This window comes from Manihot esculenta, chromosome 2, assembly GCF_001659605.2.
Source record: "Manihot esculenta cultivar AM560-2 chromosome 2, M.esculenta_v8, whole genome shotgun sequence".
Taxonomy (NCBI): Eukaryota; Viridiplantae; Streptophyta; class Magnoliopsida; order Malpighiales; family Euphorbiaceae; genus Manihot; species Manihot esculenta.
This window is the reverse complement of record NC_035162.2, coordinates 7,313,904-7,336,110: the sequence shown is the minus strand read 5'-3', so window position 1 is coordinate 7,336,110 and position 22,207 is coordinate 7,313,904. Positions and strand designations below refer to the sequence as shown.

Genomic DNA, 22,207 nt, shown 5'->3' with positions numbered 1-22,207 from the left:
TTCGCAAGAAAGAAAATACATAAGAGATAAGCCCGTAAAATCCTCTCACTCAAAGAGCTCTTCCAATAGAAAATAGAAAACAAACCTTCTGTCATTTCCACGATTTTACCAATAAAAACACAATAAAAAACAAAGAAATGAAAAATCAAAATGCAAAATACCACTCGAAGATATAAAGAAAATCCATCATGTGAACATAAAAGAATGAACGAGGCATGAAAAAAACCAATGATGTGACAAAATTTGCTCCCAAACAGACGCAAAACTAAAAATCAAAGATTCTCCCTCTGAAAACCATAGAGAAATCACCCCTAACAAAGTCTTTTTCTTCTTTTTTTTTTTTAATTTTAAAGTCGAGCGAAATACTAATTAAAAGTTATCCTGTCATATGATTAATTTTCCTTACCATTGCAATTTTATAAAGTTAAGATTGAGGGAGGTTTTAATCCAGCACTTAGAAACACGGACAAAGTAATCTGTGTAACAAATTTACCCAAATTACAAATGATTGGATGACACTTGGCAACGTGCATGTGCTAGAGGTCCCTGCAGTGCGACACGTAGAAAAGAAGAATCAGCTGCGACTGCGGGTTTCAGCCCAAGTCTCCTAATTACTCCCATGGCCTTCTATTTCCACAAAGGAAAAAAGAAAAGCTATTCTTCTTTCCTTTGTGCCCGTGACTCGTGGCAGGAAAAGAAAAGGAAAGAAAAGAAAAGAAAAGGAAAGAAAATAACAGAGGAAGACAGGGAAACCGAGAAAAACTACTGAAGCGAGAGATATGACTCTGGGTCTCATCAATGCCAACCCTGTGGTTCACGCTAAGAAGGAAAGGATCGCCCGCACCGAAGATCTTCACTGCGATGATGCTGTAGATCCCCTCGAAATCTATGATATCCTTTATCTACGCTACTGTTTTTCTTTTGTGGATTTTAATTATAGTCGACCCAGTTCAGTGATCAATATTTTTTCCGATTTTTATTTTTGTTGGTTTTTTTTTTATTCTGAATCTAAAGGGGGGAAAAAGTGATCTTTGACTGTAACTGCAAATTTTGTGAGGGATATAAGAGATCCAGAGCATCCATATTCACTGGAACAGCTCAGTGTTCTCTCAGAGGAATCGATCACCGTTGATGACAAGCTCGGCCGTATTCTGTGAGTAGTTATTGTATTTTTTTTATTGTCTTTTAGTATTGATACACAGTACATCTCAAATGAAGTTTATCAGTTCCATTTCTGAAAATTTGAATCAGAAGCTCTTTTTTTCTAAATAATAATAATAATAAAGGGAATTCAGGGTGCGGTAGGCTGAAACCCACTAATTTTGTTGTTGGTTTATGTATGTTTTAGGATTACTTTTACTCCAACAATCCAACATTGCAGCATGGCAACAGTTATTGGTCTTTGCCTTAGAGTAAAATTACAAGAATGTTTCCCTCCCCATTATAAGGTCAGGTTAGGTGTTGATTATTAAATTTCATTTATCTATCGATCTTTCTGTGTGTATATATATGTTTGTACTTCGCAGCTTAACTAAACTGGCTATCATCTGTGCTCCAATTTTTATTATGATAAATTGGTACTAAATCTTTAAAATGACTAACTTAAGTTTATAGCTTTTTCCCTTTCTTATTCAAGAGATACTCCTTAGATCCATAATTTTTGTCTATCTTTCCATTTTTAACCCCAAAATATTGTCCACTTTTATAACCCTATTTAATTTTATCTTATTTTCAACATAATCTCTCATTAATTGTTTATTTTTTCAAATGAGAATTCAAACCGTCACTTAGCATTTAATTCAAATCATATATTATTAATAATAATTTTATTGTTTCAATAAAGCTTAATATGGAAAGTTAGTAGAAAACATTTGTCATTTAACTGTAATAACTATCATTTGAAAAAAAAAAAAAAAGTAAAGTGGACAAAAATTATGGTCTGCAGTATTATAATATTCTTTCGGTTTTCTGAAGTGAATCTTAGAATGAGGTTGAGTTGGCCATCTTTTACATTGATGATAAATGACATTGCCTCTGTCAACTTCAGCTGTGAGTACTTCACCTGCTGACATATTTCTTTTTAAGTTGCTGAATGATTTCTCCATTCACTTCATAGATCATTTAGATGCACTTGCTTTCAAAATTTATGGCAACCAATAAATTGGATCAAGATAGATGTGTACTTTACAAGTAGAGGTAGGGACCTTTGTTTTTTTTCACAGGGTATTGCGGGATAGTTGCAGCAAACAAGTGGCGTCATCCAATAGGCCCAAACAGCTTGGCACAGGAGAAAAAGTTAAAAGATTGCATGCCAAGGAAATAATAAGCCCATGTGGTCAATAATTGATCTGAGATTAGGCAGAATGTTCATGTGTTTCAATGTCAAAATCGATCCAGTTATTGCAACTTTTCCACTTGCTTACAGTGTGGTTAGTTATGTGCCATTTATGGCCAATGACACCGGAACACAGAGGATAATTTGAGCTGATGCTTATTTTTCGTCTAGGCAATTATTCGATCTTTTTCTCAAATTTTTTGGGTTCATTTTTGGCCCCACGAATTTGTTTTCTGCTTGTTAACCATATGCATTCCGCATATTTGGCGGAAAACTTGGTAATAATTGTGTATTCTGATAAGAAAATAGTATTTGTCCTATCCCAAATAATTCATAATTATAACATGTTTTCTGATACATAAGTTTGATGGACTTTTTCACAGGTTGATATTAAAGTTTCTCCTGGATCTCATGCTGATGAAGAATCAGGTAGTTGAACTGGCCATTAATTTTGGTGATTTTTGCTTTACTACCTTGTCCATTTATGTAGCATTCATGATAGAAGGCACACATGTAACGTGTTAATTTGTTCAACTTGACTAGTCCAGTTATCTCTCTTGAGCCATACGCGCTCATACCCATTTGCTGAACGTTGATATACATGTGAGAAGTATGAAAAGAGTGTTCCTTGTGGTCTTTTCATCTGTGTTCTTTGAGCTTTATTATGCAAAATCTAATTGTCAATTTCCTATGTATCTAGTTGACCTCTGCTTTTCTCTCGAGGACCTCCTGGCTAATACTGTTTCTGCCATTTGTCCTTTTGCAGTGAATAAGCAGTTAAATGATAAAGAAAGAGTTGCTGCTGCCCTAGAGAATCCGAATCTACGCCAGCTTGTAGATGAGTGCCTTTACTCCAATGAACTTTGATCAAGTTGCTCTACCTTCAGCAGAGCTGTACATGGATTTTCTTTTTCTGTTTTTTTTGTTGTTATTGTATGCTAAAAAATGACAGGTGCTACATAAAATTGATTTGCTGATGTAATTTCTCCTTTGTTGGTATGAGTATTTGCTTATTCTCACAAATGCTTTTGGAAGCTTAGAGTTAATTGCAATGTGGGATACGAGTGATTCATCATATAGTTTTAGAGCTGTGGACTTTTGAGTAATATGTGGCTTGTATCAACTCATTAGAACTTGGACTCTCATGCAATAGATTAAGCCTACGTATCAGATATTCAATATTAATCTGCCATTTTTCACTCTTAAGAAACTGTTTTTCCTTCAGAGGCCGTTTTCCAGTAAAAATAAGGATTTGACACCACAGGCACAGGCTTACTGCGTGAGACTTTCTCCTACAACTGTGTTTCACGTACTTGGATTATGTCCTTGATTGTGAAATATGTTGTTTGTATTTATTGTAAATGTGTGAGATTCCAAGAACAGAACAGTTTTGGATGTGAAAATTATAATGAAGATGTGGTAGCCAGTACTTGTAAGATCATGCAATTCGATTTTGATGTTATACGCGTTTTATTTGAGTGGCCAATAAAGAATAAAAACTAAGAAATTATCTCTGGCAGCTCTTCTCTTTATATGTATACATCTTTCTGCCAAGTTAGAAACTGGATTTTATTAAACATAAAAGTTTGGGTTCGATTCCCTTTACAAAGAACACTGCAAACCTGTAAATAAAACATATATATATAAATTTTAAAAAAAGAAAGCTATTAAAGACCATGTACAATTTTATCCAAGGTTCATGACCTGAAACAAGGAAACCTGGATCAAGAAGATGGAAAAATGAACTTGAACCAGAAAATTTCCGCCTCCCGCCGCTTGAGTTCATTAGAAAGAGAGCCATAGTAACGAGTGGATCTACCCTAAAACAAAGACCAAATGCAAACTTCACACGCACAAACCAAAAAGCCATGACCGGAAGAAGAATGGATCCTTTTACCTATTAGTGCCAAGAATGGCTAAAAGCATTCCAAAGAAGACATAGATCCATTACTGAATCGTCATTTCCAAGTTGCTAAATGTGCGACAGAAGTCAAAGAACAGAGTAATAACCGAACCATCATCATCAAAGCTACGAGAAGAAAATCCAAGCGAAGACTCGCCTCTTGAGAGATTGGTCATTCAAGCATGTATATCGACTTAAAGACCCGAGAGATAATCAGGGTTTTAAACTCAAGATGAATCTCTTAAAAATCAGAAAATTGATGAAGCACATCTAGACGACAAGGAGGAACATGTTTAAGAAACAAATAGAAATAGATCTTCCATTAGCGATACTCTCTCCAAGCAAAGGTCAAATCTGTTACCAAAAGACAACAATGGAAAAAAACTACCTGCACCATTTCCAATGGTGGAGAGGTAAGATTTCTCAGCCTCCCTCTTTCTGGAAGGACAGGTAAAGGCTACAGATAAATAGCAAATTGCAGGATATAGCCTATTGCTAGAGGGTGATATCACACTGAGAACAAAAAATTATGCAGGCATTAACGGTACAAGCTCACTTAGAGAAGAGCTCTAAAGCCCAAACAACCATACCATAGCCTATCTGGCATTGATCCTGATCTCCAACAGAACAAAGGAGAGAAAAATCCTCTATCGCCAGAGAGCCACCAAAGCTGGAAACTCAAATAGAGGACAAAGAACACATGAAGCACAAGGAAGACAGTTTCTCCCGTTAAAAAACCAGACCATGCATGCCAAAGAAACTATTAACAAGCCTCAAAAATAAAGCACAAGTAAATCACGGTCACACTGAAGAGATGCAGTGTTTGACAAAGCTTTTATTTTCACATTAGCCTTTGAGGACCAAAGCAACTCAAAAACAGTCCTCGTTAAATTTTTCTCAAGATAGCCCAAACTCTATGTTGGACAGCTGAATAGAACCATCTGGGCACTAGAGAAGCACCCAAACTGTAGGAATTCAAAACGCTAGAGCCGTTGAAGCACTACAAGAACAACGGCCTTCCTGCATGCAACTCAAATGCAATCCCAAACAAAATCAGCAGATCAATAACCCAGCCTCTCTACCAAGTCTCCTCAGCTTTCTAGACCATAATTACAAACACCAGATGTACAACTCGAAAAATGAATAAAGGAAAAATCCACTTCTCGAACAAGGGAGGAAGTTATCCTGATCAATGTACGACAACAAAGAAAAGGCCAACCTTCTAGAGCAAAAAAAAAACCAAGAGAGTAGTGGGAAAATCTCTCTCTTCACTTTCACTTACTTGCCACAGTTTCATAAGTTAAAAGACCTTTTGCATTGGGAAATGCATTGCAGAGCAATCAAACAATAAGACTAATAATCAATTAGATCTGAGTGGAGTCGAACCACCAACTTCTCAAAACCCCGACAAGGGAATCGAGCGCTCAACCATTTTGAGCTCACAGATCTTCCCGTTAGTTTAAGAAAATGAATCTAAAGCAATAACCTTAAATTTTTTTGCCATAAACCTTTCATTTTCTCCATTAAACTTTTTTTTTCCCTCCATTGAACATCTATTTCATTTCCTCCATTAAACCTCAATACTTTTTTAAATTTATTATAAGATTCAAATGCAGGAAGATCAAAGGATATATATTTTGCCCAAAGGCATTAAACTTTAATCTTTACTTCGGTGGACGATGATGAAGAGCAATAGGTCAATAATCATTTTCTTATTCTCTAAATTAATATTCGATGTTATGGAGAATTCTCTTTTGATATGGTGGTGTACATTCATACAAGATTGAAGTTAATTTCATGTGTATCAGCTTTTATTCCTACATAATTATCTACATTAGAAACTATTTATAATGATTAAGAATTTTTATTTTTCTTATACAATTGCAATAAAAAAATTTTACTACTTTCTTTTTTACGTTACTAACAAAAAGTAAAAAAAATTACTATAATTTATTTATATATCAAAATCATTATATTTTATAAAACTAAATTAACAAAATCTTAATCAAATTTATTAAAAAATCCAAATGTTCACTCGTGTAATTTAATTATATATATTATTTAATTTTTATAATTTAAATATAAAGATTATTTAATCTATTAGATAATAAAATAAATTAACAGATTTTTTAATAATAAAATTAAATATTTTAATTTTAATTCTAAAATAAAAACGAAGAAATCTTTTTTTTTTAAATCTCAATAAATATAATAATTCTCCCAAAAATTATTTCTTCTAAGTTTAATAAAAATACATATTTACACATGTTAGTGGGACTCAAAAACTTTGAAAATACACCTACCTAGAAAACACAGCCTAGATATTTTCACGAACCATGTTCAAATTAGGAATCGGAAGCCCTGCCAAGCCAATCCCACTTCTATCCATTCACAATCATTTTATATTTTGCGTCATGAACGTTATATTAAATATCATCATATTCAACTCAACCCTTTTATGGCAAGTATAAAAGCTACAGATGAGGCATTTTAGCATGATAATTAACCATCCAAGGGAAATCAAGATTTTAAAATGCCGCGAGGGTTCGACCACATCAAAAGACAAACATCAGATTATACATATTAACTTTGATTCATCACCTCAAAGGCTTGTGGTTGAGCTGGAGTCCTCCACTGATCCTCGAAGCAAATCATTGTGAAGCCAACCAGCAACTTCCTCGGGATCAAGCAAACCGCCTCTGAAGCAGCACTCCAAATGCCAAAAACCAGAGACCCACCACGTTTGCAATACATAACGATGTTCCTTTTCTCATTACAAAGTATCAATACATTTGCTAAATATGTTATTAACAGAATAATTTCCAATCGTAAAACTAGTTCCCAACACCATCGATAACGTAAAATACAATAAAGAGAAACGGTACAACGCACAGCACCTTCATTCCATGTTCTACTCTAAATAGCACTGCTGCTGCAATGGTACAATAATAATTTCCACAAAAATTTAATTAAATTTATTTTTTTTATATAATTTTTTTATTTAAAATAAAAAAAATCATATTCAATTTATTTTTTTATAATTTTTTATTTAAAATAAAAAAATCATTTTTTTATTTTACAAAATTTTTATTTTTAAATAAAATAAAACTATGTAGGATTTCATTAGAATTTTTTCATCAGAAATAAATCATGCCAAATGTATAAAATAAAAAATCCCTCCAACAGATATAAATCCAATTTAAAGGAACATATCACTACCTGAATCAGCAAGACCATCGAAGGATAAATCTTGATTATTGCCGGCTAAAAATAATTTTATACTCAAGACATCAAAGATATAGTTCAAAGAATTGCAAGCTGAGGACACTTGGATAGTTTGCATTGCCCCGCAGGAAAGTTAAAAGATAATAACAACAGCACACATCATTAACTTCCAGGATCAATATATAATTTCTATTTATTCATTTGCACAATCAGAAGAATTCAAGAATCATTTGTATTTGTTAATTTGCGGAATCAGGAATTATTCTTGAATTATATGCAATTTCTTTTACCTTGCAAATTGGTAACTCGATTTCCATGAACTCCTACGTGAAAACTGCCAATTTCAAACATCCAACATAGCTTTAGTTCTAATCTCAATAATGAAGCTAAGCAAGGACAACCATTGCCCCATATGGCTAGCTAGCATGCACATGCAAATGTAAATTTGAGAGATTCAATCCAGGAAGGCCTTGTATTAAACTAATTGAGATAAATTAGAACGTCAATCAGTTGGAGATTACCTTGAAAGAGTTGTTGATGCGCCTCGAGAAAGCTCTGGTATCAGTTACGGATTGGATTATTGAAGGCGAGTAAAAATAAGAAAGCAGGAGAAGCAACACACGAGAGAGGGGAGAACCCGGGCAATCCCCGTGCGATCTCCCCTCAGAACACAAAAACAATAATTTTATTAAGAATTTCGGGGACCTGCCATGCAAGCGCACCTGTCATGGCAAAGGTCGGATGACAAAGATATCAACCAAGGACTTGCAGCCCCATAAAATAAACAACATTGGGGCTTCCGTCCTGATATATCTTATACATCCCACATATCACACAACCCATCTCCATCCTTCCACATCAATCAGCCGATTACATTCTCTTAGAGTCGTAAAATCGCACCATACCGCATGCTACACCCGGCAAAAATCATCCACAGGGGTCGAAATTAATCCCAAACAAAGAAATCGACACCCGCTATGAGAAGATATACTGCTGGCAGAAAGGATCCCACGGTCAACAGTGTTCTTCGACAAACACCACACAACCTACAGCAAGCACCAAAGATAAATGATAGGAGTAAATTAGTGTCAAGCTTTTTGATAAAGAATCAAAGCAAGAAAATATTACCTTGAAGTGAAGGATCCTTGCAGAGAAAAACTAAGGACGGAAGCAACAGATCCATGACAGATATATAAAAATAGTGTACATATATGATAAATAACTCAAACTGTAGGTAAAACGAGGCCAAGGAATTAGATAAAAAGAGATGGAAACGGAATACAACAAACCTGCTACTTGTCAATCCATAGGAGCACGATGGAATTCGAATCGCCTCGTGAAATTACCATCAGCACGTAGGTCAAAAAGCGATCTGAGGGGCAGAAGAAGCCATGAACCTCGAAGAGAAGCCATGAAGAGAGATCTGGATCGAAGAAATGAGCAGAATACGGAACAAGAAACACAGAAGGCGCCAACTGTTCTTATATAGGGGGGTTAGTGTAGAATGGACGCACACGATTAACTAGGCGGAAAGATCGATGGCCAAGAAGTGCTATACGTGGTTAAGCTGGTGCCGTGCTTAAGAATTAGGTAATTACAACGAAATGAACGGGATAGCATGAGCTGGCAGAAACAGATCACTATCCTTTTCGCTGCTTTCGCCCGTATTGGATATCTGTTGACCTTGTCAAGTAGAGAAAATATTATAAATAAGAAAATTTATAATATTGTTTTCGGTACATTAACCATGTAGAATAATTAAAATGTCTCCCTTAATTTTTTATTTATTTAGAATAAGAGGAAAAATTAAATATAATAAGATAGTATCATGTTTTTCTCATTGAATAGAAAGAAAGTAGAGGGAGAGAATGGAGAGAAGCATTTTTTTGGTGGAGGATGTGGTTTACTTCTGTGACTGATTTTTTAATTGTATAGTTTTTTTATCTTTATTGTTTTGAGAGGTTGTGTCTTTGCGAATCTGTTTGATAGTTTTATAGTGGTTTGTTTGCGGTTTTTTTTTTTTTTTGTTTATTTGTGATTATTATTGTTATGATTTTATAGTGGTTTATTTTGATTCATTTGTTTTGGTTTGTAATTATCAATATTGAGATTTATTGCATATCTCTTTTAATGGATTATTTGGCGTTGAAATGTAAGATGTCTCCTTTAAACTGTTCCACTTCTATCCAATACTGAAATTATCATGACAATTTTTTTAATACCTTTCGGTGAAGTTATTTTTGTTGAGGCGGATACAGATTAAGTATTTTTTCTTCCTTTTCTTTCTCATGTTCTGCCTTTCTAGCCTTTGGAGAGTGCAGCTCTTTTTATTTGGTTTTTTTTTTCTTTGAAATAGGGGGTTGGGTGAGTCGAACCTTAGACCTTTCAAGGCTACAGGATGTACTTTTCACCAGGTTAAGCCTTGGAGTGCTTTTATTTGGCTTTTAGCGGTGTATCATTATGCGTGTTATGCAGTTTTTTTGTCTTCATATGCATGATGGCTGGCTGTTAGAGTCGTTTGTCAGTTTAAATTAAAATTGAATAAAATTTAAAAAATTAAATTTAAATTATTTTAAAAATTAAATCAAATCAAAATATAAAATCAATCCAGTCGAATCAAATTAAAATAAATTATTTCATTTATAATCTATCAGTTCACAAACAAATTGAACAAAAAACCTATAACACAAATTCAATATACTTAAATTCATTTAAAATTTTCAAACTTACTACAAATATTTCAATTAATATTTAACAGATTCTCAAAACTATATATAAATTACAACAGAAACTGCAAAATTAAAACACTAAATCTAATTCAAATTAAACACACAAATAAATAGATGTCAAGTCAGAAGAGCGACGACAGCGAGGGAGGTGATTTGTGGAGGAATGGCAACCAACTCAATCTTCTAAAGTTTGAAGAGAAAAAAATGAAGGCAACTATGGTTAGAAATTAAAGATGAATATATATTATAGATTTTGATGGTTGAGATCTTACAGTATAAATGAATGGCTCAGATAAAAAGTTAATGCTATATTACAAGAAAAAAAAAAAAAAAAAGCAGAAGACCACAGAATTCGAGCCTTGGTCAGATTTTAAGGATGCCCACTAATAAGAGTAATAAAAAGTCTCGTGAATTTTATATATAAATTCAATTAATTTAATTTCGAATCGAATTTTATTATTTAATTAAATTAAATAAAGTAATAAAAAGTCTTGTGAATTTAATATATTAATTTAATTTTGAATTGAGTTATTTAATAAATTAAATTACTTTTTTATTTAATTAATTTAAATAATACAGGATTGATTATTACTTGCATGATAAAAAATAGAGAAAATAAAATATATAAAATTATTATTAACTTCCAAATTTAAATGTAAATATTTTCTTTCTATTACTTCTTTATATCATCCAAATAAATACAACGATTCATAAAATAAATAAAGCGAACGTTATTAAAAAAAATAAATTATATTCTCTCTCTTTTACAATTAAGATAAACAATTATATTTCATTCCTATACTCTCTTTTTGGGTCTATTATATTACATTTCAAATGAGAAAAAAATTATTGCTTACATTTAAAATTTGCAAATAATTAGTTTTATAGATTAAAATTATTATTATTATATATGTATATATATACCCAATATCTCTTATTTTCAATTAGATAAATACAGAATTATTTTTGTAATTTATATTAGAGTATTACGTTCTCACAAAAAGTCCTGGTTATTTAAAAAGCCTAAAGCATATTAGTCTTTTTTTTTTGTGAAGGCATATTAGTTCCATTCATTATTCATATGTTAAAACAATTTACTAATTAAAAAAAATTAATTTTAAATTAGAACTATATTATCAATTAATTTAACCCTTAATTTTTTTTTTTTGAAAAACTAAAAATTAGAGTCTGCACCCATATAGGTTAGATTTCTCGACCTAAATTACGGGAAAAAAAAAAGAAAAAGAAAAGAAACAGCAGTGAGTTAAGAGTGTGCACTGGTCTGGTGCCTGGCGCCTGGCTTTCTCCTCCTCCACTTCACTTCCCTGCTTCTTGTCATAAGCTTCGTGCAATCCCACATGGCCGAAAACAAAAACACAACTCAATCAGATCAATTACAAATAGTATTATTATAATATTTGGACTCCACGTCCAAATTAAAATCAATTTATATGCATAAAATACAACTACAAATTAAGACATTCAATTCATTATTATAAGAATCTAATCCAATTTTCTCGTTTTGACTCTTAGTCTTGTCCATATTGTGTGGATTCTCTGGTGCGCTCGTCTCAACAGTAGTGGCTTGCCTCGAACTGATCATTGAGGCGGCAGTCCTACAACCTAGTTGGTTTGAATTAGGATAAATGAAAATGGCAGGCGGATAATGATAACTTCTTATTGATCTGATCGAAGGATTCATATTTTTGAATTTTTGGCATTTTCCTGGGGGATAGGTTCTTATATGAATATAAAGGTTGTCCAAACCGGGAAGCACCTAGGCAAGGGCTTTGGGAAGAGTTTGATAGTCAGCAAATTTGTCTGATTCAGGAGAACCGAACACAGTCTAGTGGCCTGACCATAACCACAAATCACTTATTTCATGTTACGGCACATAGCATTTATCAGAGAAACGTAATGAGGAATAACTGTATAAAGCCCTAGTATTCGACACTTGCTGCCTACGTATTCGAATTAATGGATTTTTTGTGACCTAACAATTCATGTTTTTTTTTAATAAATCACAATTTTTTTAGAAAGTGATAAATATTTATATTATATCTGAATATTTGATTTTATAGTTTACTAATTTTTTTCAAACGTGCCTTTTAACGTTATAAATTATTAATATAATAAAATAAAAATCTATATATATAATATTTTAATATTTAATGTCTTTTGTATAAATTAAATAAATTAAATTTATTATTAAAATTATTTAATATTTTATAAACATCTTTTAATGAATTTAATGATATTCTTAATTATCTTTAATAAATATAATCATCCTTTTAAATTTTATTTAAAATTTTTAAAATTAATTAAAAATACAATAAATCACGTGATCAAATATAATAAAATTTATTTTTTTCTACACAAAGTTTATTTTATTTTTTTAAATAAAAATTATTATTTAATAATTTAATATTATTAAAATTAAAATTTATTTTAATAAATTATCTAAAATTTTAATTCTTTACTATTTATATAAATGAAAATACAAATATTTATCTACTAACTTTAAATTCTAGATAAATAGTTATATAATTATAAAAATTATATATATAATATATTATCTAATAGTTTTATAATATTTTTATAATATTTCTTAAATATTTAATTTAAAATATAATTCTTATTATCTCGTAATTTATATTATCAAAATTATTTTTTTAATATTTAAATATATTATTTTATTACCATCATGTTAAAAAATTATTTTTTAGTATATATATATATATATCAAAATTTAAATAATTTTTATTTTAAATTAATTTAAATAATAAAATTATCATCTATTTTAAAATTTAAAATAAAAAATATATTAAATAATCTCTATATTCTCCTAAATGATGTAAAAATATATTAGAAAATTCTATTATTATATATATATAGATTATGAATCTATAATTAAATTTTATTTTTAAAGCAAAACTATTGATTGTATTAATAAAATTTATTAAATAAAAAAAGATATTATCCTAAATAAAGACTATCATATTTAATAAATTCTCTAGTCAAAGTATAAGCAGTTAAAATAGTATTATGATGAACCCATCTAATAAAAATATCAGTTTTAAATTCTAACAAAAATTTATACTCATTCAAAATTAAATCCCTACATAAGATAATTTGGCAAAAATACTCTTCAAGTGCTTGTCTAAACCCCTGCATAAGATAATTTGACAAATATACTCCTTTTTTTTTTCATATTTCGAGCATAAAACATTAAAATCATCCGAACAAATCTACGGAAGAGAGTTTATACGAGATAAAACTCGAATAAGGTTTCAAAATTAACGTCGTCGTTAATCTTCCAGAAACCCAAGTTATTGAACATTAAATTTCGAAACAACTAAATCAATAAAATTTAAAAAAAAACCAACCACAGAAATAGACCCATAACTCTTCCCCATTAACGAAAGACCTTCTCCCAATACTTGTCTATTGATTGATAAACAACTATCAAAATGTAAAAAATTACGAAAAAATTTCATACTAGAATTAAGAGCTTTTATTTCTATCAAAAATAAAATGTCGGGCTTGTAATTAGAAACTAAATCCTTCAATATATTAACTGTCCGAGGATTGCTGCCGTAAATCTGTCAAAGAGATCTATATATTCTGAAAATTTATTGAATTTTATGTGAAAAATATCCCCATTATACAGAAATCATAAGTGACTATCGGAATATCTTTGGAACTCTTAATAGGGACAATAACATCTTTTTGTTCATCGATAATTAATTGACGTAAATCGTTTACATAGAGAAGGAAAAAAAAATTAAATTTAAAAAAGAGGAAAAAGTCAGAGTATTGAGTTACAAAAAGATTAGTAAAGAATTTTTTCATAAATAAACTTTTCAAACGTTAAAATTTATAAATTTAATAAATTATTATTATAATAACAAATAATTAAAATCTTTTAATTTTAAAATTAATAACATTAAATATTTATCTCATTTTTATAATATTATATATGTGTATATATTCAATAAATTATTATTATAATAATAAATAATTAAAATATGTTAAATTTAAAATTAATAACATTAGATATTTATCTCTCCTTTATATATATATATATACTTAAATAATTACTATAAATATTTACTGAATTAATTTTAAAGTAGTCCTTGGATGCAAGAAGGCATAATAAATTATTTTATTATTTTCAAACAGCATACATTTTCATTAATGTATTGTTTAGTTATTTTATCTTCCCTAGATTGCTTTGCAATTTGAGAATTTTTCTTTTTTGAAATGAGAAGTAAATCCATTAATATGATGTTTATATGAGTACAAAATTATATTTCTGATATTTTCGGTGCTACATAAATTTTATTATTATTATTATCATTATTATTTATTATCAGTATATATTTATTTATAGGATAAAAAAATAATATTGAATATATATATTAAAAGTTCAAAAGCTCAGAATAAGACTCTGAGCTACGGAATAGATTAGTTAAAAAAAAACAGTATTAAAACTTCTGTAAGCAAATCAATAAATACTTGCTGTGATTTGTGAGTTGCAAATTGAGCCCAAGAAGCCCAGCTCTACTCGTTTGTGTACTGCTGTCCATACGACGTCACATGGTTGGTTGGGCCCAACCCATCCTTGCAGTTATCGTAGTATTTTTTTTAAAAAAAAGTCTTTTTTTTTTCCTCATTCTCACCGAGTGATAATTCTTCAGTTTAATAATTCTTATTTTATAATAATAAATAACTATCAGTAGATAAAATATTGTTGAAACCTAAATATAATTTTCTACACTCATTTAAAAAGTTCAAAATTAATTAAATTACTATATCAAAATTATAAAATATATTAGTAGGTTGAGAAATAAATCCACTTATGAAAAATACAATTTATGTTTGAATTGTCAAAAATAAAATATATATAATATTATTTCAATGAAACTGCACATTTACATGCTAAATACTCAATTATATTTTAACGTGCATACCAAACACTTCCAATATTTTTACCCAATAATTTTATTATAGTGTATATTAAATTATGAATTTTTACTATATTTAAAATTAAATCATATTGTAGTTTTTAAGCTTTAAATTTATTTTCATACTTAAAATTAATAATCAAACATTAAAATAAGAATAAATTTATTCTCAAAATAAAAAGAATAAATTTATATATTTTTAATAATCAAAATTGAGTCAATTTCTGGATTAAAATGTTTGTGTATTTTTTTATATCAGCAAAAAAAAAAAAAAAAAACCATACCCATCAAGTCACTTTCATAATTTTATATTAATTAAATAAATAAATTATCATCATAAGACTCGTCAAACCTGCTTAAAATAACCGTATTCAATTTTTATGTTGTGTAGAATTTCTTTTTTTTTTTTTAACTATCTCTTTGAAAATTTGATTAAAGCAGTAATTTTATAAAAATAAATGATTAATAATAATTTTCAGGGAGAAAAAAGAGGCCGATATACAAACACATCAAATATAAAATCTCATAATCCATGACTTTGATTTTTATTTTTATTTCTAAACATAAATACAAAATAACCCAAATAAAAAACATGTGTAATAAAAGACAAGACCAATAGACTTTAATTCATAGATACCAGAAGTTATTTTAAAAGTGATTTCAATTTCAATTTCAATTTCGAACCTGTCAAAATCAATTGTTTGAAAAAAAAAAAATAAAAAGAACCAAGGCCTACTGGTCCACTTCTCCCTCATCATCTCACATTACATGGTTGATGTCCAAGGACTTAGGAGTGCAAAGCCCTTTAACAACTTGTTTACTTATGACATATGCAACACTACAAAACTCATTTGGATCGCAGATTTTTATGAAAGGGAAACAAAGTCCTTTCCCTTTCTTTCTTCCACCTCCTCCTATATTCGCCACACTGATCAAACACATTAACACCAATTCAATATCAAATCTCAACAATAAAAATTTATATTACAAATTGAAAAAAAAAAACAATGTTTCAAATTCAAATAACAAAATAAAACGCTACGGGAAGGAATCGTTGAGATATGGTGCTGCGAGACAGAGCTGCTACGTGATGGCGCGAGGATGCTGTTGTTCAACGGTGCGACAATGCGGTTGTGCGACGGCGCGACGATGCTGTTGTGCGACAACGTGAGGGTGCTGCGCGATGGTGGTGCTGTGTAACGGCGTGATGGTGGTGTTGTGCAACGGCACCATATTTGCCTTGCTGCTGTGTTAGGCGCGATGAAAGAAGAGGAGGAAAGAAGAGAGGCGGCTGAATGAAATGAGTACAACGGCACCATGTTTGCCTTGCTGTGTTAGGCGCGATAAAGAGAGGAGGAGGGAAGAAGAGAGGCGGCGAAGTAAAGGTGTGGCTAGGTTTGTAATTAGAAAGAATGAATATATAGTTTAGAAATTAACGATTGAGATTTATTATAGATGGATGGTTAATATTAAAAAACAAAAAAAAAAGGAGAGAAAAGGTAAAATGAGATGTGGAAAGCTCGGTGAATTTGAAGTTAGAATAGAATTATTTGTAAATTTAGGATTTAACTGTTAGGTGGAAGTTAAAAAGATGACTTGACGCCTATTTGAAAAGGGCTAGGTTCTGGCTCCACATTATTATCCTTGAAAAAAAATAAAAAAATTGAGGTCTGGCACTATTTACGTGGCACCAAGCGATGAATTTTTTTATTTTTTAATTATTAATATATTATAATAAAATATTTATATTATAATAATTTAATATATTATTATAATATATTTTATTAATTTTAATTAATAATTAATTAATTAATATGAATATTTAAAATTATAAAAATTAAATTTATTTTTTATTGTGCTGTAATTTAAATAATTAATAATAAATAAATTAATTAATTAATTAATATAAATATTTAAAATTATAAAAATTAAATTTATATTTTATTGAATTGCTATTTATTACATAATAAAATTATGTTGTAATTAAATATTATATGCGATCACCTTATTGTTTATAATTTATTAAAGACTAAATTTAATTAATTAATTAATTTATTTTTTTTAATAAATTATAAATAACTCAGTGTTTTCATATAATATCTAATAGTATTTTTGTATGCGGCCCTTTTACTATTAATTTTTATAATATATCTTATATATTAAAAATATTTTTATAAAATATAATAATTATTTATAATAATTGATTTTAGTACTTTGTAGAGTGATGAAATAATATTAACGTGTACAAAATTATTGGTACTATTTAATTGTAAAATTACTATATTAGAATGGCATGAAATTATTATTGTTTTTTTAAGAATAACATGGCATTATTCACTAGCGTCAGCCTATAATTTACTTTTTTTATTTTTTAATTATTAAAATGTTATAATAATATAAATTAATTAATATATTAATTTTATATTATATTAATTTAATAATTTTATTTATATTATATTTTTTAATAATAATTTTTTTATAATTTATTTTATTAATTTTATTAAATTATTATTGTATCATCGTATATAATCGTAAAATAATATTAATTTTATAACACTGAAATTATATAGAGTGAGTAATATTTTTAATTTAAATATTAATAACAAAATATATTAAATATTAATATATTTTATTATTAATAAATATTAATATATAAATATATAAATATTTAAAATTGTAAAATAAAATTATCCCACAATTAAATATTATTCACAATCACTTAATTGTTATTATTAATAAAATTTATTAAATATTATCATATTAAAATTATAAAATATATTTATTATTATAAAAATATATTATAATAATATATTAAATTAATATAATATAAATATTTTATTATAATATATTAATAATTAAAAAATAAAAAAAAATCATGGCTTGGCGCCACTTAAATAGCGCAAGACCACAATTTATTTTATTTTTTTAAAAAAAGAGCAATGTCTGGCGCCACTTTAAGTGGCGCGAGGTCCGACTGCCACTTTACAGTTAAATTTTAAATTCACAAATAATTTTATCTCAACCTCAAATTTACAAATAAAAAATCTCTAACCCCTAATTTTCAAATCCACAAATAAAAAATCTTTAACCCCTAATTTTATAAAAAGTCCGGAAAGCTCAAACCGAGAACCTAATATTCTATGTTCAATGTGGTTACCACTAAACCAAGTAAAAAACCTATTAATAAGTTCTTTGAACCGTTACATTTCACCGATATTTATTTTTTAAAATTAAATCGAATCAATATAATTAAAAGTTATAAAAATTAAATTAAATTAAAATTTTAAAAAATTAAATTAAAGTGCTAAATTATCTCGATTCCATTAATTTTTTGACTTTAAACCAAATACTGTGATAATCATGCCCATCTTTGTCTTGTCTGGCCCATGCATTGATTGAAGGAAAGCTGGAAAGAGTCTGATTTTCCCTCCTTTGTTTCCTCCAATTATGTCACCAGATAACATATTAATCTCTACTACTGGTAGTGTAAAAAGAAGAGTGAGTGAGAGTCTAATTGGTGGATGAAAGGGACAAGCATTAGAAGACCTGTCTCAGATCATGCAATTGGCAGAGAGGCCAGCAGAAGGGTGACATGTAAGAATTCCAGTCTCTTTCAAATTTATTCACAACTATCTCTGAGGAAAGCAATTAGCAGCTACCAGAGATAAAGAGGAAGTTGGACAAATAGATAAAAGGACCCATCTACTGGAGCATTTACTCATAGAGTCAGCTTTTGTGTAGAGGTCTGCATCAGAAACTGTATTTGGTCTTCATCAAATACTGATTTACAGTAACCACAGACTTCTATAGACTATAGCTTATAGAGATAGGTCTCTATTATAAAACACCAATTACAGAACCTGGCGGATTCTGGTACCTTATGACACCCTTTACTGCTGCCACTGTTCTTGTTTCACCATTTCTCCAGGCAAGTCACAGAAAGACCACAAATAGAAAAGAAAAGAAAGAAAAATCTTATGTCATTAGTACAGTTGCTGAACCATGAATCAGTTGTCTCTTTCTATTGCAGTCTAATACTGTGTAGTGTGGACAGAGCATGGAAAACTAAAAGATCGTATCAGAGATTAAAATATGTACAGAGTTACAAACATTTAAGGGAGAGGAAATCTTTCTTGTCTCCTTCAATTCTCATTTCCCTTTTTCTATTTTTACAATTTGTTGACTCCCATGTTTCAAAAAAATAACCCAATAAAAGCAAAGAACACCTTATATCTAAAGAACAAACTCAAAAACCAAGTGATTAATTTGTCCCAGAAAGCTTGAAAGAGTTTCTAAATGCATAATCGCAATTAAAAATAAACAAAGTGACAAACTGTAACTAAGCAAGACTGGTTTCAAATCTGGTAATGAAGCAACCATCAATGGCGTATAGACACTAATTTGTTCCGCACCTGAGAAAAAATACCAGGTGCAAACTAATACCAAAGCAAAGCAAATCCATGATCCATCAACGCCATGAAGAAACAGTGAGCAGTGGCACCTCTTTCCAGGCTAGAGACAAAAACCCAGGTTGAGATTCTATCAAAGAATACAAAGAACTGTAATTGTAGTTCCATAAAAGTATCTTAGCCTGACTCATGGCATAATTGCTAAGTGCAACTGATTCAAAACCACAACTTTCCATCAAAATCCTCCACTGCTCTTTATCTTCGATACATTCTCTTCTAGTTCCCGCTTCCTCTGGCCCAATAATACCAGCAATTCTGCGACCCAGTAAGAATTTCTCAACTTGAAGTCTCTGTGGAGAGTCTCTGCTCAAGTTCGGCTCAAGAGATTCAAACACAGCCGAGTAGTATCTCAGAGCGTTTTTGAATCGGTTTACGAATCCAATCCGATTCAAACTCGCTTCATACTCGCCCAAAGTAACAATCGTTGCGTTCAACGATTTGGCCATCCTTAGAGCAGTCTCTACAGCAACTGGAGTCTCGTCCAGTAGATTATACAGCTGAAGCATGAAATTTACAGCTAAAACCTCATCAGGATCAATCCGGAAACAGGATTCGTTCAACTCGTTAATTGGAGTCAGAATCGGCTCGAATTCGAAGTTCAAATCAAGAAGCTTTGAAAAATCACGAAGCCTATTACCAGTAGCAAACAGAGAAGCCGCCGGAGATTTCCCCAAAACTGTAGCAGGTATACCCGAGATCCGAATTCTTGCAGGTTTTCCAGCGGAGCGAGTAGCCAGAGCTTGTAAAAGAGCAGCCCACTGAACCCCTTGAACGATCCCGAAATCGACTATGTGAATCTTGGTCGCTCTCTCCGTGGCCTCGAGTATTGCCTGGTTGGCTGTTAAATGAGCGAACTTGGAATAAGGACAAGCATCGTTTAACGCTTTGTAAGAGAGAGTGAAGTCCTCGCTGGTAGTCTCATACATAGTCAAGCTTCTCTCTGTTTGTTGAGAAACTCTGGAATATAAAGCTTCGGTGAAGTAGAAGGCCACTCTTTCAGTGGGATCTCCTTGTTCAGACACCGATTCCCTCACCTTAACCAGCGATTTCACTGCTTTATCTGGTTCTGATTCAGCGAGTCGAGCACACTCGAGTAGTGCTTTCAAGAGCGCTGGTGCTGATTCGATATCTGGTGAACTGGAAGAGGTGCCGACTACTTCGTTTTTGAGTGTCGATGGTGGAGGAGGATTGGCTGGTTTAGCGTCTTTCACCACCGCTTGCGGAGGAGGTGGTGGTGGAGAGGGACCCCAGGCTGGGACTTGAAGTGCATTAGGGCTTTTCTGGGTTTCCGTGAAGATGACTCTGTTAAGATCGGACGGCGAAGGGCAAGCCACGCTGAGACGAGTTGGGCAGGTGGCAAATGGATCAGGACCGTATAGACCAAAATCGGCATTGTTTTGCCAGGCGTCGCAACTAGAGGGTAGATTGGAACTATCCGTTGAGTCTCCACCACCCATCAAACTATCCATCCACTCGTCCGAGTCGAACTCAGCAGCTGCTCCAGCGCTGAAATCCGAAAACCGAAATCCAGTAGAGGGGTGCTCCATCTGGGGGAACTGAAAACCGGGTTCTCCGGTATCTCCGCCGGAGGGAACCTGAAAGGGGTCAGTGAAACCGGAAGCGGCCATCCCAGAATAACCGATATTAGGATTAGCAGACATTGTAGGAGGCCAGGGATTTAGAGGGAACGAATTAAGGCCTAGTTGCTGTTGCTGTTGGTGGTGATCCTGGTGCTGTTGCTCTTGCTGCTGTTTTTGCTTGATAACTTGTTGGGCAATTGCCATTAGATTTCCACTGTCAGCGCACATATATGCCATCCTCCAGCCAAATCTCGCCGGAAATTAGCTGCAGTCACATCAGGGCCAAAAGAAAAACAACATTGGTGACTAACAGAGTGAGGAATTGAAGTACTGAAATGGTACAGGAATTTAAAGAGATGAAGGAGAGTACATACACTGCTGTAGACCCAGAAACAACGGGATCACGGGTCACGATTTTGGTTAGCTTAGCTTTGAGCCTGAAGTAGCAGGCGGCAAGTAGCAGTAGGTAGGGGAGAGAGAGAGTGAGCAAGTATAGATCTTTAAAGAACAAAGGTCGAGACCATGCGAGAACGAATGCTCGATTGAAATACATCTAAATGAATAGTGGGCCCCACCTGCTTCGTCATTTACCAAATTAAAAATATAAATAATAAGAAGAAGAGAGAGAGAAATTAGCGAAAACAACAAATGATGGGAACTTGTGTCATACAGCAGTTATTTTTTAAGCTTAAAAAATTATAGATTTTAATAAATGATTTTTATTCCCAAATGATTTTCATTTATTGTTAAAAAATATCATTTATCTACATTTCATTAATTGTTAAGTAAATAATACAATGTCTTGTTTTTTCTAAACAATACGGAGTTTATTGCACTTATCAATGTCCAGTTAACAGATTATCACAGCGGTAAAAGAGAACCACCGTAAAATCTAACTAAAATAAGATTTAAATCAATCCAAGTCAAAATAGGTTAAATCAGTGAAAGAAATTAAATTACAACCCATCTAACTAACCCAGCACAATTAACCGATTGGAG

At 31.0% G+C, this 22,207-nt stretch overlaps 2 protein-coding genes and 1 long non-coding RNA gene across 3 annotated transcripts; 1 reads left to right on the top strand and 2 right to left on the bottom strand.

Moving 5' to 3' along the window:
* Positions 1 to 619: 619 nt before the first annotated feature.
* On the top strand, positions 620 to 3,358 carry LOC110609938 (protein AE7-like 1). Its single transcript, XM_021749780.2, has 5 exons — positions 620 to 891; positions 1,048 to 1,153; positions 1,349 to 1,448; positions 2,719 to 2,764; positions 3,102 to 3,358. Exons 1-5 carry the CDS (start codon positions 780 to 782, stop codon positions 3,200 to 3,202), a joined length of 465 nt encoding a protein of 154 aa, XP_021605472.1. The 5' UTR covers positions 620 to 779; the 3' UTR covers positions 3,203 to 3,358.
* Positions 3,359 to 6,659: 3,301 nt separating this feature from the next.
* LOC110609461 lies at positions 6,660 to 9,120 on the bottom strand. Its single transcript, XR_002487046.2, has 2 exons — positions 8,753 to 9,120; positions 6,660 to 8,509 (listed from the first exon to the last, which is right to left on the bottom strand). It is a non-coding gene; the product is annotated as an uncharacterized LOC110609461 (long non-coding RNA).
* A 10,097-nt stretch (positions 9,121 to 19,217) lies between these two features.
* Positions 19,218 to 21,741, bottom strand: LOC110609357 (SCARECROW-LIKE protein 7). Its single transcript, XM_021748883.2, has 2 exons — positions 21,583 to 21,741; positions 19,218 to 21,473 (listed from the first exon to the last, which is right to left on the bottom strand). The coding sequence occupies exon 2, from the start codon at positions 21,443 to 21,445 to the stop codon at positions 19,628 to 19,630; it is 1,818 nt and encodes a 605-aa protein (XP_021604575.1). The 5' UTR covers positions 21,446 to 21,473; positions 21,583 to 21,741; the 3' UTR covers positions 19,218 to 19,627.
* Positions 21,742 to 22,207: the final 466 nt, after the last annotated feature.